The following is a 24569-nucleotide window of genomic DNA, read 5'->3' on the forward strand; positions in this document are numbered from 1 at the left end:
CAGAATAGGACTTTTTGCAGTGTACTGAATTATTGTAAATGTCATACTTTTGTTTTTGTCTGTTTGTATCTTGATGTTTATTTATTTTATTTTTAACAATTTAGTAACTGCTCATTATTTTAAATATTTGAATAGTATTTTTGATAATAGCAGACATTTGTAATCGTATGTATATCTTTATTTACATAAGGTCAATGCACATACAGCGCTTCACAGTAGTAATACATGTGACATAATATAAATAATAAAATGATACAAATGATCCATAATGGGAAGAAGTGCGTCAGACATAAAAGTAACATTTAGGAAAAGGTGTCCCTGCCCCAAAGAGTTTACAATCTAAATGGTAAGTAGGAAGAACCTGTAGAGACCGAATGAAGGTGTTCTGGTAAATGCATCTGCAAGGGGCCAAGAGCGATCTATGAGGTGTATAGTATCAGCCACGGAGCTACTCATATGCTTCGTCAAGGAGGTGGGTTTTAAGATGTGTCTTAAAATGTGGTTAGAGCGGGTGCTAGTCAGATAGTAAGGGGCAGTCAGTGAGAGGTTTAATGTGGGAGATGGCTTTAGACACAAAAGGGGTATAGAGCAGAACACAAGAGTCGGTATGGTGTATAGCGAGAAATTAGGGATGAGATGTAAGGAGGGGCAGGAGTGTAAAGCCTTAAAAGTGAGTAGAATTGAGTGTGTGATACAGGATTTGATAGGAAGCTAGGAGAGGGATTTCAGCAGATTTAGGAAAGAGTAAAGTGATTCTGGCCGCAGCATTTAGGATAGATTGTAGGGGAGACAGATGAGAGGCAGGGTGGTCGGACAGCAGGAGGTTACAGTAATAGAGACAGGAGAGAATGAGGGTCTGAGTCAGAGTTTTAGCATTAGAGCAACAGAGGAAAGGGTGTATATTTGTAATATTGCGGAGGAAAAAACAGCAAGTTTCAGATACATTCTGAATGTGAGAGGAGAATGTGAGATAGGAGTCGAGTGCAACCCCTAGTCAGCATGCTTGTGATAGTGGGTGTATGATCTTGCTTCCAATAGTAATGTAGAAGGAGGTAGTAGGGCCAGGTTTGGGAGGAAATATGAGGAGCTCTGTTTTTAACATGTTAAGTTTAAGTCGGCGGAGGGCCATCCAGGATGATATAACAGACATTCAGAGACTTTGGTCTGACAGCAGGTGTAAGGTAAGGTGTTGAAAAGTAAATGTGTGTAATCAGCATAGATGTGATAACACACACTCTCTAGGTGACCTAAAGAGAAAAAGAGAAGAGGTCCCAGGACAGAGCCATGGTGTACCCCCACAGAGAGATCAATAGAGGATAGGGGGTTAACAAAAGAGGCACTGAAAGTACGATGGGAGAGGTAAGAGGAGGAGATCAAGGATAGAGCTTTGTTACAGATACCAAGAGTATGGAGAATGTGAAGAGGATGGTTCACCGCATCAAATGCTGCAGAGAGGGAGGTCGAGTAATATGAGCAGTGTAGTGACCTTTGCTTTGGCAGCATGGAGATCATTAGTTAGTTTAGTGAGGGCTGTTTCAGTGGAGTGAGCTGTGGAGAAGCCAGATTATAGAGGGTCTAGGAGAGAATTGATGGCGAGAAAAATGGAGCAAGCGAGAGAATACAAGGAGTTTAGAGGCAAAAGGCAGGGGGGAGACAGGACGATAGTTAGACAGGTAGGGTCAAGCTTGATGTTTTTGAGTAAAGATATAACTGTTTCATGTTTGAAGGAGAAGGGAAAGGTGCCAGAGTAGATGGAGTTAAAAATGTGTGCGAGTGTAGGAATTAGGAGTAGGAGCAAAAGGTTTTATGAGATGGGAGGGAATGGGGTCAAGAGGTCAAGTGCTTATATGCGTATCAGTAAAAAGCATCAAATAAAAAGTGAGGTTGAGACACAAAGTTTATTTATTTATGTGTTTTACCAACAATTTATCAAATTAAACCATTTAAATGGGCAGTCCCTAATAGGACCAAAGTGTACAGATAGTCCTCATTTTACAACGCTTCGTTTTACAACGAATGGCTTATCCAACGCTATGCAATGCATACCTATGTTCATTTATACAACGCCAAAACGGCTTAACCAACGCTCTTACGACGCTTTGTAAAGTTATTTATGTGTATATGATTAATATATATATATATATATATATATATATATATATATATATTATACTATATAATATATTATATTATATATATATACATAATACAGTATATACACTATATAATTTGTGTGTGTTGCATATCTTATTGTCTGCATAAAATATTTGGTGTATTTTAGTGTTAAAAATGCATTCAGGAACGGAACCTTTCAAACAGTGTTCCTATGGGAAAATGTGTTTCGCTTTAAGACGTTTCGCTATCCAACGCCATTTTGAGTAACACATTGTGACAGATAACCGAGGACTGCCTGTACTAGCACCAATTGCATGTTTAAGGAGCTAAATCTGTGTGACTGTCAAAATACTTTTAGAACCGAATTTGTAAACATGGAATAAAAATACCACTTGTGAGCACATTCATATGTCTCAGATCTGCCTTTCGCCATTACCTCTTCGCATACAATGCTTCCACTGTAGCCAGTGATTATGGATAATGACATGCAAATGAACACCCATTTTGAAAACATGGTAAGCAGGGACTTGGGAAGGTGTTATTCTTTAGCTACTTCCTGTGTTCCCCAATAACTTTCACAGGCAAAACACCTTTCCGTTATCTTTGATTGGCAAACACTATCCGCTTCAGAGAGCCTGAAGAAAAAGTTTTGTGATTAATTTCCAAAGAATCAGTGGCTTTGTTTTAAGAACGGAAACATTTGTTTAAAAGGAAGCCAATTAGATGGTCAAATTATTTACAAAATAGTGTATTTTTGGTTTCCTATAAGGGATTGCACTTTTAAATCCATTTCTTGCTGGTAATTTTTGTAGAACTCATTCTGTACACATATTAAGCAAAATAGTTTAAAAAAAAAAAAGTGAATTTCTGCAAAACGTACCTTTTAGTGATGTTCTACATTTCTGAAGTAACAAATCTTCAAATGTACAGTAATTGAACATAAACATCAAAATAGATAAAATAAAGTCCTAGTTATCTTGTCATATAGTTTAATATATTAATGCTCAAACAGTAAAACTTGCATATACAACCATTTATTCTTTAGGAACTTCCACAATTATTTGATGTAGTAGATCAGGTTTGTTTGGATTATGCTTCAGAAGCCAATCAGCAAGCCATGTCTGTAAAAACAAAAAAAAAATCATATTGAATGTGCAAGCTCATATTGCAGAATATTTTGCACACCTTTTGAAACTTAAAATGGAGTACAATGTGTGTAATATGATTTTCTAACCTAATATTCAAATGCCTTGTACTACAGTAGCATCACTTGATTATGTAGATACCTAATGTTTAATGTGATTTCTGATTAGAACTCATCTACTGTATACGTTTGTTGTATTTTAGTAGAGAAATCTGACAACAACAAAAAAGGGCCGGGGGGAGTTTGTTATATACATAAAACAGTAATAAGTAACGCATATGGGACTGCTGAAAGCACACAAAATAATTATAAGGTAGAAAACTATTTTTCATAACACTGGCCATACATATCTTTTAATTATAAATAGTATAACTCTGCTGAGTACATTATAGAATGTGAAAGGGGATGTTACTTAGAGTTCAACTACAATCTAAATAAATGTATGTTTGAATAATCATAGGGGGCAAGAAATCAACTACAAAAATACATTTTAAAAGGAATTCAACTGGTTTTGTACATACATAAGGATCAGCTGGTTTCTGCTTGCAAAGCTCTGTGAGTCCACCAAGCAATGTTGGGTTAACAAAGAGGCCCAAGTAATCTTTAGCAGCTTGTCCAATAGGTACTGGCTCAATAATGACTGAAAGAACAAAAGGTAACATTAATTTCTCAAATGTTTTACCAGGAAGTAATACATTGAGAGTTACCTCTCGTTTTCAAGTATGTCCTGGGCACAGAGTTATGATGACAGATACATAGTCACAAATACATAGTTACATTAAGTGAGCAAGGTTATACATTATACAAGACATAATATATGTTATAAACGTATGTAACAGTTACAGACCAGATTAAAATTTGAGACAGCATTAGTTTTGAAAGAACTTAGACTGTGAGAGTCTCCGGTAGATTGTTCCAGTTATGAGTTGCACGGTAAGAGAAGGAGGAGGGGCCGAATACTTTGCTGAACCTTGGGACCATGAACAGTCTTTTGGAGTCAGATCTCAGATGATAAGTGCTGCATATGATAGGAGCTTGTGCAGATAGACGGGTAGCTTGCCCAGAAAGTATTTGAAGGCAAGACAGGAGAGATGAACTTTGCGCCTAGACTCAAGTGATGACCAATCTAGTTTTTTGAGCATTTCCCAGTGATATGTGTTGTAATTGCATTGGAGGACAGAATGGCATATTGAATTGTGAAGGGTATCAAGTTTGCTAAGGTAGGTTTGGGGTGCCATGCCATATACTATGTCCCCATAGTCTATAATTGTCATTAGCATCTGCTGTGCGATACGCTTTCTGACCAGCAGACACAGGGAGGATTTGTTCCTATAAAGTACATCTAGATTGGCATAGGTTTTGGAGGTTAGGGTAATGTATCAATGTGCATCCCAAATGTTAAATGGAAGTCAAACCATATGCCCAAATATTTGAAACTAGTAACAGGGGCTAGGATGCTATTAGTATTGGTTCTGATCTTGAGCTCATACATTGGAAGCTTTCAAAATTTAGCTTTGGTCCCAAATACCATTGTTACAGTCTTGTTCGTGTTTAAAAAACAGTTTGTTTTGGGAAATCCAATTTTAAAGTCTCAAAAGTAAGGTTGAAGTATGTATTTACGGTCGGAGAGGCTAGGGCTGTGTGCATACATATGTATTGAAGCTCATTTTCAAGCTGTAGGAAGATCATTGATGAACACAGAAAAGAGTAGGGGCCCCAAAACAGAGCCTTACGGGACACCACAGGTGATATCCAAGGGGTTGGAGTTAGAGCCTTAGATGGACACATGTTGGGATCTACCCGATAGGTAGGAATGAAACCAGTTTAAAGCATGCTTCCCTATTTAAGAGCTTTGGAGTTTGTTAAGTAAGATAACATGATCAACAGTATCAAAATCCTTTGCAAACTAGGAATATTGCACCAGTTAAGTTGTCCCAGTTCCATTCCACACTGGATCTCATTGCAAACTTTTAGGAGGGTAGTTACCGTGGAGTGTTTGGGGCAAAATCCAGATTGGAATTGGCTAGGCAAATTTGTCTTTGTATAGTAATCATTTAATTGGGAATGAACACATTTTCCATGACTTTGGATAGTATTGGGAGAAGAGAGATTGGCCTGTAGTTTGAGACAGTGTTTTTGTCCCCACATTTGAAGAATGGGACAACTCTGGCAGTTTTCCAGGTCTTATGGATATGGCCTGCAGACAGAATAGCACTGACTAGGGAAGAAAGTGGTTTGGCAATGGCTGGGGCACCAAGTCTTAGGAACTTAGATTGCAATAAGTCAGGTCCACATTGGCTGCTTAGTTTTAGTAGCACTTGTGTAATCTCCTTTTCAGATACTGGGACAAATGGAAAATGGTGGACAGTGTTAGGAGAGGGTGGGGCTGAAGTGGTATTCTCAGTCTCAGAATGAGGTTCATGTTTGTGGTTTGGGTTGCGTTTTGCTAATAAGTTAGTAGCACACCCCACAAAGTATTAATTGAATGCATTTGCAATGTCAGTGGTATTTGTCAGAGTAATATCCTCCTTAATGATATTACATAGTTGTTGATGGCTAGAAGGCTGGAATATATTGTTGATAACCTTCCAGAAGTTAGCTGGGTTTGATGTATTCTGGCGAAGATTGTCAGAGTAATATTGTGCTTTTGCATGTCTTGTGCACATATTCCGCAAGCATCTGTAGTTAAGATTCTTGGTAGTGACAGTTACTTTGTAGCTTTTCAACAAGGCATCCCTAAGATGGTAGAGTGCTATAAGGTCAGTTGTAACACAGAAGGTGGGCCCCCTGTACTCTTATTCTGCGTAGTGGAGCATGGGTATCACAGAGTTTTAAAAACTCGGATTGGAAATAGTAGAGTGCAGAATCGGACACATTGTAATTAGTACAACATATTTGATTTATCTGCAACCCTATATTTAGGGTGATGCATATAATAAACAGATACAAATATAAGCACCCTAAAATTGTATATGTTTTAACACATACCCATGACAGTCATAACTGATTGTTCTTGCAGTCAGAGGCAGAGCAAGAATTTACATAGTATAAGAATGCAATTGTGCCTTACAAAAATCAGTATTTCTTGCTCTAGGTCTGTTGGAGGTAGGAGCCGTACTCCTTTTTGTGCCCTGTGTCTTGCACGCTGCCCTGGCAAGTCTCCTGGAACTGCACTACTGCAGCACTTTCTGGAAGATGGTCAAGTTTCCAGAATGCGATTGCATTTACATTGCATTATATTTTTTAAAAGGTGCAGAAGCCCACTCACCCCCAATACAAGCCATTTTGAAAGTGAACTCAATGTCAGAAACACAAATGTCCTATTTTAAAGGTCTAGTAATGTCCCTTAGTGAGGCGCTAAGCAGCCGTATTAATTTATGTTGTGGACTACTTTTGTAGGTATAAAATACAGTTGAAAAAAAAAACTCAGTGAGCAGGAAAAATCAGACATCCTTACTGTGCCGTATGGTGAAGAAGTATTTAACAAATAAAAACATGCAGCAGGTAACTACTCTTAAGGGGGTAGTGAATTCACTCATTGCCAGAATTTCCTTCATAGTGTTCAGTCCAGTAGTTAAACAAGTGCCCTTAAAAAAAGAAGAATGTATCAAATAGCAGTTTCCTTATGTGCCCGCCCTTGGGGAGCATGGCTTCAAGGGCGATTTAGATATCCTATTGTTCCCCCCACCACCACATGGCAGTAGTTCTCTATGATTTCCACCACACCCTACATTCCCTAACCAAAGCATAAATATGAGCATGCAGTATCTGATATTGGGTCTATCAAACCCAAAATGGGGATTGAAATACAAAAACAACTATATCTTATGTTGACTGATGTCAAGCTGGCTCCTAGTTACTCCAATAATCATTGTTGAGCTTGTATTTTAATAAGGGGAGCTGAAGAGGTTTTTAACCATATGTATGAACTCTAAGGTTTTTGAAGATGTTCTATGACGGATACTACTTGATATAGTCAGATTTCAAGTTCTGCATGAATCAACATATTTAATATTTCCGGATAAGTGTTATTACTGCACCGACACACTTTATTCGAGCAAATACCCAGTATGTACCTGGCAGATACCTGGAATGCGCCGCTCCTCACCTCTGACAAGCCCCGTTGCGTTTGCCTTCCCAGCCTGGGTTCATGCCTGGCTGACGGGTGGCTGATCTGTTAAATGATAATGATTAGGATTTAATAGGCTGCAATGCTTCGCGTGTCTACCAGATGGCATAAATTCATGAATTGTAATGCAGTATATATATATATATATATATATATATATATATATATATATATATATATATATATATATATATATATATATATATATATATATATATATATATATATATATATATATATATATATATATATATACTGTGCAGTATTGCAGCCAGCGGGAATAAAATGCTTCAATCCCTGCTTGGAAAATACCTCAATGCACTCGGGCAGAAAACAGTCACAAAACCCAATACACCCGGGTATACCCGAATTCGTGGGACTAGCCGAGCTCGAATAAAGTGTGTCGCCAGTGTATGTAGATCATGCACCACTTTAAGTTTGCACAATCTGTAATTTATGTTAGAACAGCAGGGAAACATATGTCAGAGAAAAACCAAGTGCTAGAACAAGAGGCCTTACTGTAAAGCTAGAAACTGGCAGATTAAGGGGAAGTGTGAGGGGGCACTTTTTCTCAGAAAGGGTGGTGGATTTGTGGAATAGCCTCCCAACAGAAGTGGCAGAGGCAAACGCTGTAAGGGTATTCAAAAATGATTGGGATATAGATCTAGATCGTCAATATGAAAGACAGCAAATGATCAAATAGGGTCTGAGGTTTTACAACACCTAAGATATTGGGTAGACTACGTGGGCCAAGATATTCGTATCTCAAATTCAATGTTTAAGGATGCTATGGGTTTTGTTTGCAATGCTTCTTTTGATATAAGGTTACTTAAATGGCAGTAAAGGGAATACAGTAACTCACTCCTTCAAGGCCAACTGCTGCCAGTTTTATCAGACAACCCAATGGAGATTGAAAGAAGATAGAATCATAAATCCTCAGGATTATGGAACCATCACAAAATGTAGAGCAGAACGTCATGTTCTCAAACATGGGAAGTCTCACAGTAGGTCTCTGAAACAATCATAAAAAAAAGGCGCACTACACCAACAATAGATCTTGTGGCAAGCATAGGTTTTTCCTGTCCAAGGTAGAAGGATCATGACTCCTGTCATCTCGTTGCTTCGACGATTAAGTGGTCATTTCCCCGGTTTACATTTATCCCCCAATTGTCATGATTCAAGGATTAAAAAAATAAATAAAAATTGAATTACATATAGGACGGAAATAGCCGTGTTAGTCCAGTTGCGATAGTGCAGAATAAATGAGTACTTCAGTATTAGGTGATACCTTTTTTTATTTGGACTAACAATTTATGTCATAGGACAAGCTTTCAAGAGTTCTCCTCTCTTCCTCAGGTAAGTGATACTAATTAACAAAGAAATCTATGGCTAAAGCAGGGGTTAGGAGAGCAGGGGGAAACCCCCAACAGAGATGTACTGTAGATAAGGTAGATTTTTTTTTTTACACAAAAGACAAATTATAAGTTATGCTGTTTCACAAATGTTATATTATATGTGCATTTGAACATGCAAAACACGAGAAGAATACATTCATATAACGCTCAAAACTGCTTGGTGAATAATATAAGTACATTATTTAGTAGATGAGGTTGAAAAATCCCAAGTTCAACCTATGCTAAATTTAAATGACAGATACTTTAGCCTATATTTGTATTTACAGTATTTTGATCCAAGAGGAAGACAAAAAAAACCCCCAGTGAAACATTATCCAATGATGTCTCATAAGGGAAAATTAAATTCCTTCCTGACTCCAAATAATTGCAATCAGATTACTCCCTGCCTAGGTTTACTTATTGGGTACATTTCTAATTTATTTAAAACCAGAGACAGAACATAAAACACAGACATAGCTCAGTTTTAGCACATCCAGTGAGACTCATACACGGTACAGTGCCTAAATATATATGTATAAATATCTAATAAGTAAAATGGTCTTTTAGTTTGACATTTTTGGCCAAAATTGTTGTAAGCCCCTGAGCCAACGCCACGGCAGACCACATATCAGGGGTCCCTAACGCTAATATAAATTCTTAATAACCTGTGTAATAACAGGAAGAATGATTTATAGTAAATCTGTCAATATTAGTTGCAAAGTTCTAAGTCTGACTGAAGCTTTTATTAACTTGTACATTACCATTATGTTCTGTCTCTGGTTTTAAATATATATTGCCATGCTCAGTAGCACTCCTCTGTGACACTCATATGCTTATATATATGTTGTGGTCATTTTGGGGGTTCAATAGGAGCTTGTTAGGTGTCCAGTATGGGTACATTTCTAAAAAGATGTACAACCTTTTTTGAACATATCTATTGTATCTGCCATCACAGTCTCCATAGGTAATGAATTCCACATTGTACCGGCCCTTACTGTAAAGCAGGGGTGCGCAAAGTTTTTGGCCTGCTCCCCCCCTGCCTTGTAGCTCCAGCGTTCGCGCCCCCATCTCATACGACCCGGCGTCAAATGATGCTGCGGGTCATGTGACCCCGCAGCGTCATTTGACGTGCGTTGCCATGGCAAAGTGTCAAGCCACATGACCCCGCGGCATATTTGGCGCCGCGTCGCCGAACACCCGGCTGGCAGCAGGTATGGGATGTTACAGAGGCCTCACGCCTCCCCGGGCATTTAATTTAAATGCCTTGGGGAAGGACGCGGGGCCTCTGTAACCTCTGTGCCCCCCAGTTTGCACACCCCTGCTGTAAAGAACCATTTCCTTTGTTGCTGGTGAAATCTCCTTTCCTCCAACCTTAAGGGATGTGTCATTTGTACTACCCTTCGAATCAATAGTCCTTTTGAAAGATTCTTGTATTTTGCTCCTCATTTTACAATATAAAAACTTTAGTGTTCTATTTCTAAAGTAAAACACTTGTTAAATTGTATAATCAATGTAGTAAAAATGGGTATTATACAACTTTGAACGACAACTTTAAAGAAAATGGCTGCAAAGCGTGCAGCAATTTGTTTTTATTTACCTTCAGGAAACATGAATCGAATTTCACGCTCTGCAGAGGTATAACAGTAGCTGCCATGAACAGCATTCCGGAGGTCATCAGTCCCATAGATTGCTCTTAAACTGAAGCATATGAAAATGTATCTTAGTTCAGCATTAAATTGTTCTAAAATAATTTTCCTTCTGAAAAAACATTACCTTTGTTACCACAAATTAAGAGGACAGTTACAAAGCAGCAAAGTGCGCACATCGCATAATTTACACGTGACAGTAGGTCTTCCACACACAAATTACATTATCATCACTACAAGTGTTGTTTGTTCTGGGCATAAAATGTACTTAACGATTTTCAAACTTAAATGAAAATAACCTAATTAGCCCTGAATTGATATAAAATTTGCTAAACGGCACTAAACACATTTGTATACAGTGCACACACACACACCCATTTCTCATTCCCTTGCAAGAAGGAGAAAAAAAATACAGAAATGTTTTTTCTGAACAAAATTGAAAAACGATTGTTAAAGTAACACTGCATTTTGTAATACAAATATGAAAAATGATTTACAAATTGAACAGTACATGCCTAAAACATTTCCATATAAATATAGGAGACGGCTTAATCCCGAACAAGGGAGTGGAAAGTGTGAAGGAGAAGTGGGTGGTCCACAGTATCTGACAAGTCAGGTTGTAAAATTACGGGGCAGGGATTTCCTCTCCTATTGTGTCACTTTGTTGCACTTATTGTATTAAAATTCCCTGTTACGGTCTTTTGTCAAGAGCAGAGTACACTGTGGTGCTATATAAATAAAGATATACATACAAGTCAAGTAGAATGAGAAGGGAGTAATGTATTTGATAAATCACAACGTGTTTGCTACTTTGGTGAGTGCTGTGCACCGCTTCCATATGTAAGTAGGCATGCAAAATATGCTTGATTAAGCCATAGTGCACCGTTTTTCTCTAATATTTTGTATTTTACAGTGTTTCAACAGCAGCACACTCAGCTGTATCCGTTTCAAACAATAGGAACAACACTGGATCACAGCCCCTTGCAAGTGTGGAAAAAGTTCTGAGAAGCAAATTGCAAGTATGTATTACAAGTATGAATGTATACACATTTGCCAGTGTTTGGAACCACAATATTTCTCTTGTCTATCTGTAATTGACCAAGAACAATTCTGTGTCTCTTCTGACACCAGAGAAAACTTGTAGAGGCTCAGTTTAGATGATAATGGTTCCCCACTTAGAGAGGAGCAGTGGAGAGGCAGGTGGCATGGTCCTGTTGGTAGGTGGAATTCCAATTATGTCAGGGAGCATGGTATGGCGCTTTCCCATGATGTTGTAAAACTATACCCCTGAAGTTTATAAACATTTGTTTGACACCAAAAGAAGGGAGGTCTGCAAATGGAGACAGGTCAGCCAAGAAAGGGAGGGTCGTCACATATTAAAAAGAATGAATGTGAAACCTTAATTATAAAAGGTCTGTTATTGAATCTTAGAGTCATTGGGGGGCGGGAAAGCACACAAAGTGTTAAAAACAAAAAGTATACAACTATATATTAAGAATGGCAAAAGTTAGGATAATTATAATAATTTTTTCAAGTGGGAAGAGTATACATTTTGTACAAAAGTGTATTTGAACATATGTTTTGACAGAATGAACACTAATTTAAAAATGTCACAGCAGCAGATATCTGTTGAGTAACATGTAGAAATAGATTATTCTCAAACTTTGCAATTTGATATATCTTCACGTAAAACACTGCTTTCATAGGGTTTTTTTTCTCTTTGATAAATTTGGGGTACAGATCATTTGTTCTGGCTTTGCCCCAGTTTTGCAGACAAAAGATTAAGGGTGAGGTCCCAGTCAGCACTGTGGCACACGCGGCCGGCAGGGGTGCGGCGCGTGCACAGCGCTGAACCGCGATCTGCGGGACCATTTACGACGGGAAGGGGCGTGGCGGTGGGTTTTCAGGGGTGTGGCCATAACCTCACACGGCTGGTTCGCCCTCATTGGCTGAACTACCGGCGGGGGCGTGGCCACGGCTCCGTTGCAAACTCTGAACTACAGGGCAGTGAGTCACTGTGCCTGCAAAAACTTAATTAATTATGTACAGCGCTGTGTACACCGTCACACAAGAAAAATAAGTAGCACTGAAAGCATTCATATATTTCCTCCCCTTACCTGTCTGGGTGACTTTCTTTAGCTTTTAAGCTGTTTGATGGTCCTATTAGTTCATTCCAGTAGGAAATGGCTTTATACCTTCCCAGCGCCATGGCAATTATGGGACCAGAACTCATGTATGCAGTTAGACTAGGAAAAAACATTTTTCCATATTGGTCCGAGTAGAAGTCACTACATTGTTCTGGGCTCAGATGGATTTTTCTTTTCTGTCAAATTGGAAAACATTATGTTAGAGTAAGCACTTCTGAAATTTGACTGATTCATCATTCGAATTATCAAGTTTCATAAAATGTTGTCTTGTTTTTATTGGCGTAGGATGGTAATAGAAAGAACAGAAAACAAAAAACACCAATTAAAAATGTCAGCAATATTGAGGACAGAACACATTTTTACAATGGTAACCTCAAACCTCCACTGGGCTCCAGGGAGCGAGCGCCATATTCCCCTCCAACAAACATAACATTTCAAACACTACTAACATAAAAGGTGTGAAAAGAGCATTGAAACGCTGAACTGAAAAAGGGAAGAATCTTGTAATAAAGACAATGAGACTGGTGTGCTGTATCTGTTGTAGCAATATATACACAATTATAGGCTAAAGCAGTAAAATTCAGGGCATTATTGAAAACCCTGCTCTCTGATTGGATAATGCCCGGAAATTTAACCAATCAGTAATGCCCTGAATTTCAGCAGCTTGCAAAGTGCAGTTTTCAATCTGTTTATTTCCAGCCAATCAGCTTTCAGAACAGCTGAGACCGGGCAGGGGATTGGTTTGAATTAAGTAAAAGCTCTGAGACATGGCAGGGGATTGGTCAGTTGAATTGCGGGGGGGAGGGGAAGAGACTGCAAAGAAGTAAGTGTGTTGTGTATAGAGGTGCAGTGTTGTGTGTGTGTGTGTGGGGGGGGGGGGGGGAAGGGGAGGAGGGGGAATGTAGAGGTGCTGTGTTGTGCATAGAGCTGGAGGGGGGGGGAGTGCAAAGTTTAGTAAGTGGCTGCATTTTTTATTGTGGCTGCAGTGTGTGTGTTGTGCTGTTGTATGTGTAGCAGCAGTTTGTGTGAGTGCAGAGCTGATGTGTGTGTGTGTGTGTGTGTGTGTGTGTATATAGAGCTCCAGTGTGTGTGTGTGTGTGTGTGTGTGTGTGTGTGTGTAGAGGGAGAAAGGGGGTGGCCCGGTATTAAAGGGGTTGCACCCCATTTGGCCATTCCCTGACCTCACCAGGGAGGCAAGGGGTTAACTGGACTGCGGTCCAGGAATGTGGTTTACCCCTTGTTATATCATGAAAATGTATATTCCCCTGTTCCCATGTTTTATTGTTATATCAGTGTCTGCATCACACACACACGGATCCATCCGGGAGGGCAAGGGTTAATAGTTCTTTAGTGATTATAGCCCTTTGTGTAATTTTCCCGCCTTTTCAGGCACCATTTTGCAGAGTCCCATAGGCCGCCATTAGAGCTCCATGCATTTCAATGGCGGATCTAGCTGTTTTGGACCTGTTTCCCTCGAAGACCAGCAGGTGGCGTCCGAGAGGAGGAGCGGCGGTTTCCCATTGTAAGTCAATGGGCTCATTGACTTCAATGGAGATTCCTCTACGGCGCTTTCCAGGAACGAGTTGGCTGCCGTCCAAACCGCAAAACCGCAAAGCGGATACTTTGTCTGAAAAAGAGCTTTGATCACTGATTAGTCAAGTTCAACGTCAAGTGGCGTGGGAATCTTCGGTTCTAGGGCACACAGAAATAAAATTATTTTTGCCCCTAGTTCCTAGACCTCCCCCCACTCGACCACCACCGGGTCCCCGAATCCAGGACCCCCGGAAAGGGTCAAGCTGCAGAGAGCGGGTCGCGCCATAGCTTCCAATGGCGGCGGCAGAAGCAGCTCAAGAAAATGACTAAGTCAGAAAAGCTACAAATCCTGAACCCGTATCTCCGGTTCCAGAGGCTCCCGAGGGCAAGGGTTTGGGGTACCTGTAGGCACTGTTCCGGCATGGCTGCAGAACCATCCTTGACCCTCTTGAACCAACCCAACGGAGTATGGGCCCCCTTAAAGGTTCGGGAATTCTCCCATAGACTTTAATGGCGGACAATTTCCATTGACCGGCTATGGCGGAGAAACCCCATAGGCTTCAACAACGGCGATGCCCCGTTGAAAGTCTATGGCGGCGGATTCCCATAGCCGCCAACGGCGTCGGTTTGCCATTGAAAGTCTATGCGGCGGAGCCCGTTGTTTTCAATGGGGATTTAGTGAAAAACCGTGATTTAATTTACAGCGGAGATTTTTGTATTAAAATAGGAAACGGTTTAAGTTGTATTTGTGTATCTCCGGTTCCAAAGGTCGTAGCGGGCTGAAACTTGGACCATATGGTGTCCCAGTTCCGGCATTGAGAACTGGGTAGTTTGGACCCGCTGGATCCAACGGAACCGGATATTTTAATATGTTTGTATTTCACCTTTAATACTGTATCCCAAGGCAGGGATAAAAACCAGAGGAAATTCCTTTGCACAAAGGGAAGCATATGGTTAGAGAGGCGACCCAGTGTCTAGGACTTAAGTACTGTTCAAAGGATTTTGCCACCGTCACTGTTTTCCTGAAGGCGGAGACGCATCAAACTAGAGTGGTCTGTGAGTGTCATGTTTTAAACCTGTGAACAAGGGGCATCCTGCCAGATATCCCTTTTGCTAGACTGGCTGGCGTCCCTGATGTAAATGTGGGGCTACAGAAATGAGACCCTCAGAGTCCTAGTGCGCATGAGCTAACTAGCTGGGGGGCATGGATTAAAATGTGTTCCCACGTTAAAGATTAGCTACAGGTAATTGCTATCCAATAGCCTGTACTCAATGTTAGGAACAGGGTTACAAAGATATATAAACTGTGGTCAACCCTATATCCATTGTCTTCAAATACCATCTTGATTGTTACCTGATTGCTGGAGAATTGCTATCTGATACTTCTCATTCCCCACCCCCAAGTAAGTGTTACTTCTTGCCTGTTACTGTACTATATTGCTGTGTACACCTATTTAAGGAATAAATATACTTTATTATATCTAAACCTCGTTCAGTTCAACCCAGTTATTCGATGTATTATTATAGTCTGTCACAAAGCTCCCGTCACAGTGTGTGTGTGTGTGTGTGTGTCGGTAGCAGTATTTATGGGTGTAGCATATGTGTAGCAGCAGAGTTTGTGTGTGTGTGTGTGTGTGTGTAGAGCTGCTGTGTAGTGAGTGTAGAGGAGGTGCTGTGTTGTGTGTCTAGTGCTCGTGTGTGTGTGTGTGTGTGTGTGTGTGTGTGACGGGGAGGAAAGGGTTTATACCTGATTTGCCATGCATTACTGTTGTTGCCCTGTCCCCGCCATTTTTATTCCCCATGTGCAGGCCATTCCCTGTCTGCGAGGGTAAAAGACAAGATGCATTGCTTGCCATACCCTCTAACCAACACATGATAAAAGATCTTAAATGTAAAGGCAGGAGGTATTTTTTTGTAAGTCTAAGCAGGAATTACTTGGACATCCAGCTGTGATATGGGTGAATGAGTTCGGTATTTTTATGACCAAGCCTGAAAGGGTTGTAATTATTTTTATGATGGAGCCTCAAAAGGCTCCCACAGATTTAGAGTCCCCTGCCTAAAAGAGTGTCAATTATGACAATAACCAGAGGCCCATAATGTATACAATACTGGCATACTGATGCACAGCAGATGTCAGGCTAGTGACACCTCTAAGGCCTCGGTCCCGCTGCGCTCGTTGGCGCGGGCGGCCATGTCGCGAGTTCCCCACCAGCAGGGGAATCCTCTCGAGCCGGTGCCGGTCCCCCCTGGCGGCACAGAGCACTACACGCTGTGGCGCGTCAGCCGCTAGGGGACACAAGAAAATGGTGATGTCTAGCGTTGACGCGTCACGTGGTGTGGCTGTGAGCCAATGGGGAGGGGAGGCTTCGGGAGGAGGAGAGGCTTCGGGGAGCGGGGAGGAGTGTGGAGTGAAAGCGTGAGTGCCTGTCTGTGTGTGTGCCTGAGTGCGTGAGTGCGTGAGTGCATGTGTGCGCGCGCATGAGTCCCTGCGTGTGTGTGTGTGTGTATGTATGAGTGCCTGCGTGTGTGTGAGTTTAATACTAACCATCAGCAGCTCCAGCCCGAGTCCGTGGAGGGAGGGGGGGGAGGGAGAGTAGCGGGTCCCTCCACTCAAGCCACACACCCCCTCCCTGTCAAACCTCCCACTCCCGCCCACCTCCCGCTCCCTACAGACCGCATATCGCGGTCTGTGTATGTCAGCGCACCGCCTGTCTGCAGTGCGGGCGCGCTGACTCTGGGAGCGGGGCCTAAGTCAGAGACCAGACACAATGGCCCCAAGAAATGGGTGTAGCCCAGGTATGCTAAGTGGCATGGGTGTCAACCTGACCCATGCGCCCTGACCACCGGACAGCCCTTTTGACCGGTCTTATGAACTGTGGGTCACTTGGCTATTCGTGGGTTTTTTTTGTTCCCACGAGGGGATTGGATCCACATGTTAAAGATAGCTTTGGCCAGTCTATGTCTGTGGCCTCCCAGGTATTTCCCAGTGTGATTCCTGAACTTTAATCCATGATGTAAAGATGCAAGACTTTGTTCCAGTACAGCAGCAACCAGTCCAGGAGTGAAGGGGTTAACAACCACATAACCACAGGACTTTTAAAACCAAGGCTGCATTTCTTGCACTGGCAAGCAAAGGACCATTTCTTTCGTTCCAAGGAAAATTTATTTTGTTTCCTGATCCCAGCGAGTGTGGTTTTAAGTGTATTCTGCAGATGTCGTGTGTTTGTCTATTAAGGAAATAAATCACAATTTATTTTGCAACTTGTTCTATTCAATCAAGTACCCAGAAATATAAATGTGTTGATAAAAGTTGATGTCATCGTGACAGTGTGTAGAGGCACTATGTGTGTGGTGTGCTGTTTTGTGTGTGTATGTGTAGCAGCAGTTTGTGTGTGAGCTGGTGTGTGTGTGTGTGTGTACACAGAGGGGGCAGCAGTGTGTGGATATAGATATCTGCAGTGTAAGAGTATCTAGAGGTGGTTTCATGTATTTACCATTTTATTTGAATAAAACAATTTAACTATACAAAAGTGTCTATTATTTATTAAATAAGCCTACATTTAGTCTATAATAGTAATAATCCCCTCAGAAACGGGCATTACTGGCCAATAATGCCCTGGCTGGGTTAAAGTCCCTTGGCTTCGCCTTGGGCCTTCAACTCTTCCAGCCAGGGCATTATTGGCCAGTAATGCCCTGTTCTCCAGGGATTATTACTTAAGTGTAATGCTGCACACCATGAAATACATTCAGATACTTGCTGTTACCCCTAGTCCAGGGGAGTCCCTGTCAGTGAAAAACTCCAAGATAAGCAAAAATTGAAAAGTTCCAGGGCACTACAGATTTGCTCAATAGGATTCTTCAAAAAAATTCAAATCTTCACTTGAGAAAGACCACTTTATTGGTTGAAACGTTGTGTATATTAGATAATAAATTCTATTGAGCAAATCCGTAGTGCCCTGGAACTTTTTAATGTGTGCTGTATCTGTTGACATGAAGATGTTAGCGCAGTTGCTGCATCTGCTATGCAAGCAACCAGCAACTTTGCTAATGGAGCAATGGAGTATTTATTTTGAGTAAGGTGTGCACAACTTGCAACTTTGTTTTTTATAAAATAAAGTTAAACAAAATACTGTAATATTCTGAATTACAAATGAAAGGCAGGGGGATTAGAACAGACTGTTGCTTTAATGAGGCTTAATGCTTACCACTGTTTAGTCATTTAGGACTTAAATGTTAAAACTGGACTTTTAAAAAAATGTGATCGATATAATTTTGGTTTCATTGAATCACCCTAATGAACTGATCTTTATCACATAAGCCAGTGGTGCGCAAACTGGGGGGCGCGCCCCCTTGGGGGGGCGCAAGATTATGTAGGGGGGGCGCAGGCTGCGTGCGGGGAAACCTGGGGGCGGGCAGAGCTGTGCCAGAAGCTCCGTGCAGAGGCTGCTTCCAGTTCTCTGCTGTGTCTTGCAGAGGGGGCGGGGCCTTGCAGAGGGGGCGGGGCCTTCCCTGCACACAGACAAGCCCTTCTCCTCCTCCTGTCTTTTACCCGGCCGTTTTCAGCAGCACATGGGGGGACCGGAGCAGGTTTAGTTACTCCCTCCACCCACCGTGTGTGTGTGTGTGTGTGTGTGTGTGTGTGTGTGTGTGTGTGTGTGTGTGTGTGTGTGTGTGTGTGTATATATGTAGAAATGTGTGTGTATATGTATGTGTGTGTATGTGTTTTGTATGTATATGTGTGTGTGTATATGTATGTGTGTGTGTGTGTGTGTATATATGTGTGTGTGTGTGTATCTATATATGTATGTGTATGTGTGTGTGTATATATAAAGAATGTGAGTGTGTGTGTGTGTGTGTATATCTATATATATATATGTGTGTGTGTGTGTGTTTGTGTGTATATATATATGGATTGTTGTGTGTGTGTGGATGTGTGTGTGTGTGTTTGTGTGTATATATGTGTGGATGTGTGTGTGGATGTGTGTGTGTGTGTGTGCGCTGTGCCTGTTGGTTGTCTGTGGGTGTGGGTGTTGGGATTGAGTGTTGTGTGTGTTGGTGGTGATTATGTGAGTGTTGGTTGTGACTGTGTGTGTGTAGTGATTGAGTGTGTGCTGTGTTGGTTGTGATTTGAGTGTGTGTTGTGTGTGTGTGTGTTGTGATTGAGTGTGTGTGTTGGTTGTGGGTGTTGTGATTGAATGCAGCGTTGCACAAACTGAGGGGGGGACGCCCCAGGCGCAAGATTATTTAGGCGGGGCGCGTGCAGAAAAAAAACCTGGTTGCGCAGGCGAAAAAGATGTGCGCGCGCGGGCGGCCAAATAGAATAGTGCAGGTGGGGCCACGTGATTCGGAGGTACGCGGAGGAGCACGCCCCAGCGCTGTGATGTCAAACGCCCCTCCCTCCGGTGTCTGCCTACAATAGCGCTGTGGTCCTGCTCTCCTCCGCTGGCAACCTGCCTAGCTGCGATCCTCTTCATGTGAGAGGTTAGGCTGCCACTATATCAATCACACTATGAATGTACAGAAATAATAAAAAAAAGTGTAAACACTTCCCCGCTCGTGCTTGCAAAATTATGCAGGACACCCTGTGCTCATGCTTGGAGAGTTGGTGATGTCACCGCTCTCAGCGGCAGTGTGGACGCAGCCTAATTTTGCAAGAACGAGCTGTTGAAGTATGTAAGTATTTAGGCTGCGCTTATAGTGCCGGCGACGCGACGTCGCCCGAAAACAAATGCATTGTCGCCGCCGCCTCGTGCGCTTATAGTAAGCGTGACGTGGCAACGTGATTTTTTGAAGCCGGCAATATTTGATTTCTAAGGGGCTGTCGCCTCATGTGACAGCCCCTGAACCAATCAATGGCCTGGTCGCCCACGCCGCCGCCGCAAAGCGAAATACAACTTTCGCTAGCGGCGACGGGTGACGTCGCGGGCACTATACGCGCGGCCTTAGACATATTTGTATTTACATTGTATACCGTTTAATAAAGGGTTTTTTTTCATGGGATTTTGATTACATCAGGCAGGGGGGCCCGAGAAATTTCATGGATAAAAAGGGGGGCTCGGCATAAAAAGTTTGCTCACCCCTGACATAAGCCATTTTCACATCACTGTCTGCTCACACAAATATCTCTAGCTAAGGACAGTCTGTCTGTATTTTCATTCTTTGTACGAATTGAGCTAGCTCCACTGAAATGGTTACTAGAGAAAGTTGGTATCTGGCTACTCGAGTTTTGAAAGACGCTCACAAACTTTTAAATAAATAAATAACCCTACCTGAATAATGCTGAATCCAGACCTGACAATGATGTCCTCAATGTCTTCTGCTTTATGAACAAGATCTGGCTTGATTAGAGCTAGAGTTCTTTCCACGTAAATCTGAGGAAGTGGCATGGACTGCTCCATTGTTTGCTGCGGTTCCAGACTCATTATTCTTCTTTGCTGAAAAATTATGAATATCAATATTTGGCTTCTTTATAAAGTGAATCCACTCTCCCTACCATAAACCTTCAGGTAGTTAAAAAAAAAAAAAAACTGTTCCAGTAGCTTTTCTACAATCTCCCCTATTCTAACTAAACATGAGATATTCCGCAATGCACCGTGCAGACCAAGTCGCAATTCTATGAAAGTCTAACTTCAAGCAGCACACAGCAAATTATAAATGTATGATGTACTGTATACTGCTTTTGCTATGAGCTTGTTAATACTGTAGCTCACACAAAACTTAAGAATCAATGTTCCCGGCCTTCAGAAATTGCACTGGTCAATGCAGGAGTTATACCTTCTCAATGACGGACATTTTTATTTCTCTTAAAGTGGAAACTACTGGAGAATCTCAAAATACTATGTGATCAATATACAAATTGTATATCCAATTGCTCTTTTTGGACACTACTTCTGTTAATCTCTAGAATACTTACTGTCCAAATTAGAAAAAAAAAGGATTAACAGTAAAGTAAATTATGAATAGAGTGAAAAACAAAACGAAAAATCAAATTTGCATTAAAAACAATGTGGAACTAAATAGTTAATATAAATTATTGTTGAAAGTTACGATAAAAATAAATAAAATTAAAAACAAAAAAATCTTTTTGAAACTTTCTGAAAATGCACATTGTGCCCTACACAATTAGAACAAGTAAATCTATGAATCCAAATTGTAGCTTTCGTTCCAAAAACACTTTTTTTGAGATTCTACCAAATTGAAAATGGTACAGACGTTGCAAGTCTCTGCATTGCGGTCGAAGAGGCAAAAGTTTGCAGGGTCTATCGCTATTGTGCTGCAGAGGATCCATGCTTCCGAATGGACCACCGGCAGAGTTAACCCTCTGGTGCCGCGACCACTGCAGTCACGTGACAGTGGCATCGTTGACAGTAAGGTTAGCTACATCTGTACAAAGTAGTTACAGGTGGAAAGCAAGAATGTATGCTATACAAATGTCAATTCGCTTTGGTTATTTCTTTGATTTAGCCCAAACCAACCCTTGATGTCCTCAACTTAAAGCAGCAATACTACTTACCAACTCATTTTCTTTCTTCTTTAAATGTGTATATTGTTATAAATCTGTAAAGAACCTGATTGTGTGCCTGACAATGGTCAGTGTACCTCGGCAGCTACAATCTGTCCTGATATTACTAATGTAATATTGCCTATTGTTACAGTTTACAGCTCAAGCTGCTGGGAACATTTGCAACAAATTATTACAACAAAAAACAAACAAAGTGTGACAAAAATACACAACATATATAGGTATTGCACTGTGTCTTTTTGTTACATTGGAAGTAGCTTTGGGCATCTTTGTTTGTTTTTTGTAGTATACATTTAGCCACACCCACTAACACTCCTTTTGACTGACACACACACAATGTGGTGTTTGGGGTTTCTAAGAGCTTGTTGGGTATCTGTGTGTTTATTAACTATGTGCAGCTGGTCTCTGCTGTTTTTGGGACGTTAGTAGCCCCTCCCCTACCAAGGTTTACGCTCGCTCCGCCTCACTTTCCAAGTTGGCAGGTCAGTTTCATTTTGCTGGGTTACGACAGATCCAATGCTGATTATTCTTCCTGTGATTATACAGGTAAATAAGAATTTTAACTCAGTGAGTGTTAGTACCTGCTAACAGTCATGCCTTTTAAGTGGCAACAGGCTTAAGATGCTTTGGCCAAAGGGTTAAACTAAATGACCCTTTTTCAAGATAATATATAGGTATTGCACTGTGTAATGTTGTCACATTGGAAATAGCTTTGGGCATCTTTGTTTGTTTTTTGATGTATACATTTAGCCATGCCCACTAGCACTCCTTTTGACACACAACGTGGTAATGTTTGGGGTTTCTCAGAGCTTGTTGGGTATCTGTGAGTGTTTAACAAATTATTAAAAACAGGAAAGTGTTACAAAGATCTTGCACTGCTTGGGTGGTGGGCTAAAATCTGCTATAGAAATCAAAGGATGTTTTAAAAAAAAATCATTACATTGCATTAAGAGCTGAATAAAAACAAACCACAAAACAAAAAGGCACCTAATACTAAAGAACCGATTTGTTTTAAAAAAATAAGTTTAAAAAAAACCCATACGATTTCACATGTTTTGCTGCTTTAACCTTATTGTGTAGTTGTAATTAGCATTTCCATCAAACATCACATGGACTAATGGAAAATTGTGTAACAGAATTAATTTAATTCGTTTTCAAGTGCATTTCCATGCAAAAACAGGATTTTCATTTTGCTGTACTGTACTCAACTTTATTGCATGTCCAAATTGTGCAAAACCTGCCTTTTTTACGCAATTTGGTACAGACTTGCAGTTCACATGTAATTGCAAAATTGTGAATGAAAATGAGCCACACTTGCACAATGTAATTTGCACCGGCTATTAGTTTGCAGATCGCCCAGAGAGGTCGATTAAACTATATTACACATGGGGAGGTACATGTGAACACACCTGAGAAATATGCCAATTGCAATAATTTTTATACATTTTAGATATACTAATTTAAATATCACCCAAGTATCTCAGGTGTGTTTACAGGTATTTCCCCATGTGGAGTATAGGTTTATGCATCTCTCTCCTCTCTCTTATTTAACTTACCTGAGGGAAGAGATATTGCTAGCCTGATCTGAGATATACACACACCACATTTTTAAATAAGCATACTTTTTAGATACCTCAGCTGAATGCCTTGAATTATGAATGCCTTGGTAAACGTCATAGTTATGCATGCCTTCCTGTCTGCTATGAAAAGCAAGATGTGAAACATTTACCTAGCTTATTTTCATACATTCTTAGCATCTTTCAAGGGTTGTTTTTTTATGGTTGGACATCATCCCTTTGGATAACTACATTGGATTAGCTCCAGAGGGTAATGGACCCAGAAGACCTTCGAGGACTTCAACATGACAGGTATTTTCCCATGAAATGAAAGACAAAAAGAGATAGAGAGATATAGAATCGGAGTAGTGAGGTTGGGTATCCCTGGGAGGGAGGTCAGGCTCCCCCAGGTGGTGGTGGGGAGGCAAAGTAGTGTTAACCCCTTGTATTCCACATGGGTTGGTAAAAACATTGCATATCAATGCCTTACTAGCTTCTATGTATAGCATGCAAATGCTAATCAGGCGAACACTGATGCATATGAGATGTAAAAACGTGCGCTTTTCATCCACATTTGCTTTGGCTAGCCCGCTAATGTCACATTTGAATGTGCTACCTTCACCGGTAAATATCATGGGAACTTGAGAACCACCTGGCTCCAATGCTGTAATAAATGCATGCAATAAATCAATTACAAATTAAAGCAGCCGGGCTACATCAGTAAGAGGCGTCATCATCCCTCCACTAACCCTCACTGCAACCACGGGCATCTCATTAGTCACTCCCATATAGAGCATACACTTCCTACCCTCCCAAATAGACTTTCTTCATTCCCACACCAACTGAGCCTGTAAACTTCACCGGGGAATATCATTCACACGTGAATGAATTCAGATAAGACAATCCTAACAGCAGCAGAAGAGACGCCTACCAGTGTAATGAGTACCTTCTCTGCGGGCACGCCTGGTGTCTGGCCTCGCCGTTGTCACAGACGCTTCTCGTTCTGTTCTCTCCGCGCAGTTCTGTTCATCGCCAGTTCCTAGGAAACCAAATGCGCCTCGAAAAATGGGGCGGGAGATATATTTATGGTGTCCTCGGAGGCACAATTCAATACCTGCGTTCCCGATATTAGGTTACTTGCACTTCTGGTATGTTGCTGTAAGCTCTTCTATCAGTGCTTTTTATTTAATAGAGTAGGAATGGGCCATATTGTAAATGTGAAAGTGTTCCTTAAATAAATACGTGCTACATTCGTTTTGTTGTGTATATGCCCTATGCAGAGCATCGTGGCTGGCTTTCTTATGTAAATATGTTTGTTTTGTTTTATCTGGGTTTATTTTGGCATTTTAAAAATGATTGGACTAGCAAAAATCCTCAAAAAAA

At 41.1% G+C, this 24569-nt stretch overlaps 1 protein-coding gene across 6 annotated transcripts; it reads right to left on the minus strand.

Moving 5' to 3' along the window:
* Positions 1-1879: 1879 nt before the first annotated feature.
* NME5 (NME/NM23 family member 5) lies at positions 1880-24259 on the minus strand. Of its 6 annotated transcripts, none has more exons than XM_075601600.1 (7): positions 24133-24254; positions 22098-22162; positions 20378-20542; positions 12546-12751; positions 10380-10480; positions 3781-3899; positions 1880-3236 (listed from the first exon to the last, which is right to left on the minus strand). In XM_075601600.1, exons 3-7 carry the CDS (start codon positions 20528-20530, stop codon positions 3150-3152), a joined length of 666 nt encoding a protein of 221 aa, XP_075457715.1. In that variant the 5' UTR covers positions 20531-20542; positions 22098-22162; positions 24133-24254; the 3' UTR covers positions 1880-3149. The 6 variants fall into 6 exon arrangements, with proteins under 6 accessions (XP_075457715.1, XP_075457717.1, XP_075457713.1 ...); XM_075601602.1 differs by having other exon boundaries at positions 24118-24254; XM_075601598.1 differs by having other exon boundaries at positions 22072-22162; positions 24133-24253.
* Between the last annotated feature and the right edge of the window lie 310 nt (positions 24260-24569).

The sequence above is a fragment of the Ascaphus truei genome, chromosome 5 (assembly GCF_040206685.1).
Source record: "Ascaphus truei isolate aAscTru1 chromosome 5, aAscTru1.hap1, whole genome shotgun sequence".
Taxonomy (NCBI): domain Eukaryota; kingdom Metazoa; phylum Chordata; class Amphibia; order Anura; family Ascaphidae; genus Ascaphus; species Ascaphus truei.

Excerpts from the sequence above, each read along its gene's own strand:
- NME5 (XM_075601597.1), bottom strand. The coding sequence starts at position 20,530 with ATGAGTCTGGAACCGCAGCAAACAATGGAGCAGTCCATGCCACTTCCT. Across the intron at positions 12,752-20,377 it reads CTGGATTCAGCATTATTCAG|AAAAGAAAAATCCATCTGAG; the intron begins GTAGGGTTATTT and ends CCAATTTGACAG. Across the intron at positions 10,481-12,545 it reads AAAGAAAGTCACCCAGACAG|TTTAAGAGCAATCTATGGGA; the intron begins GTAAGGGGAGGA and ends CATATGCTTCAG.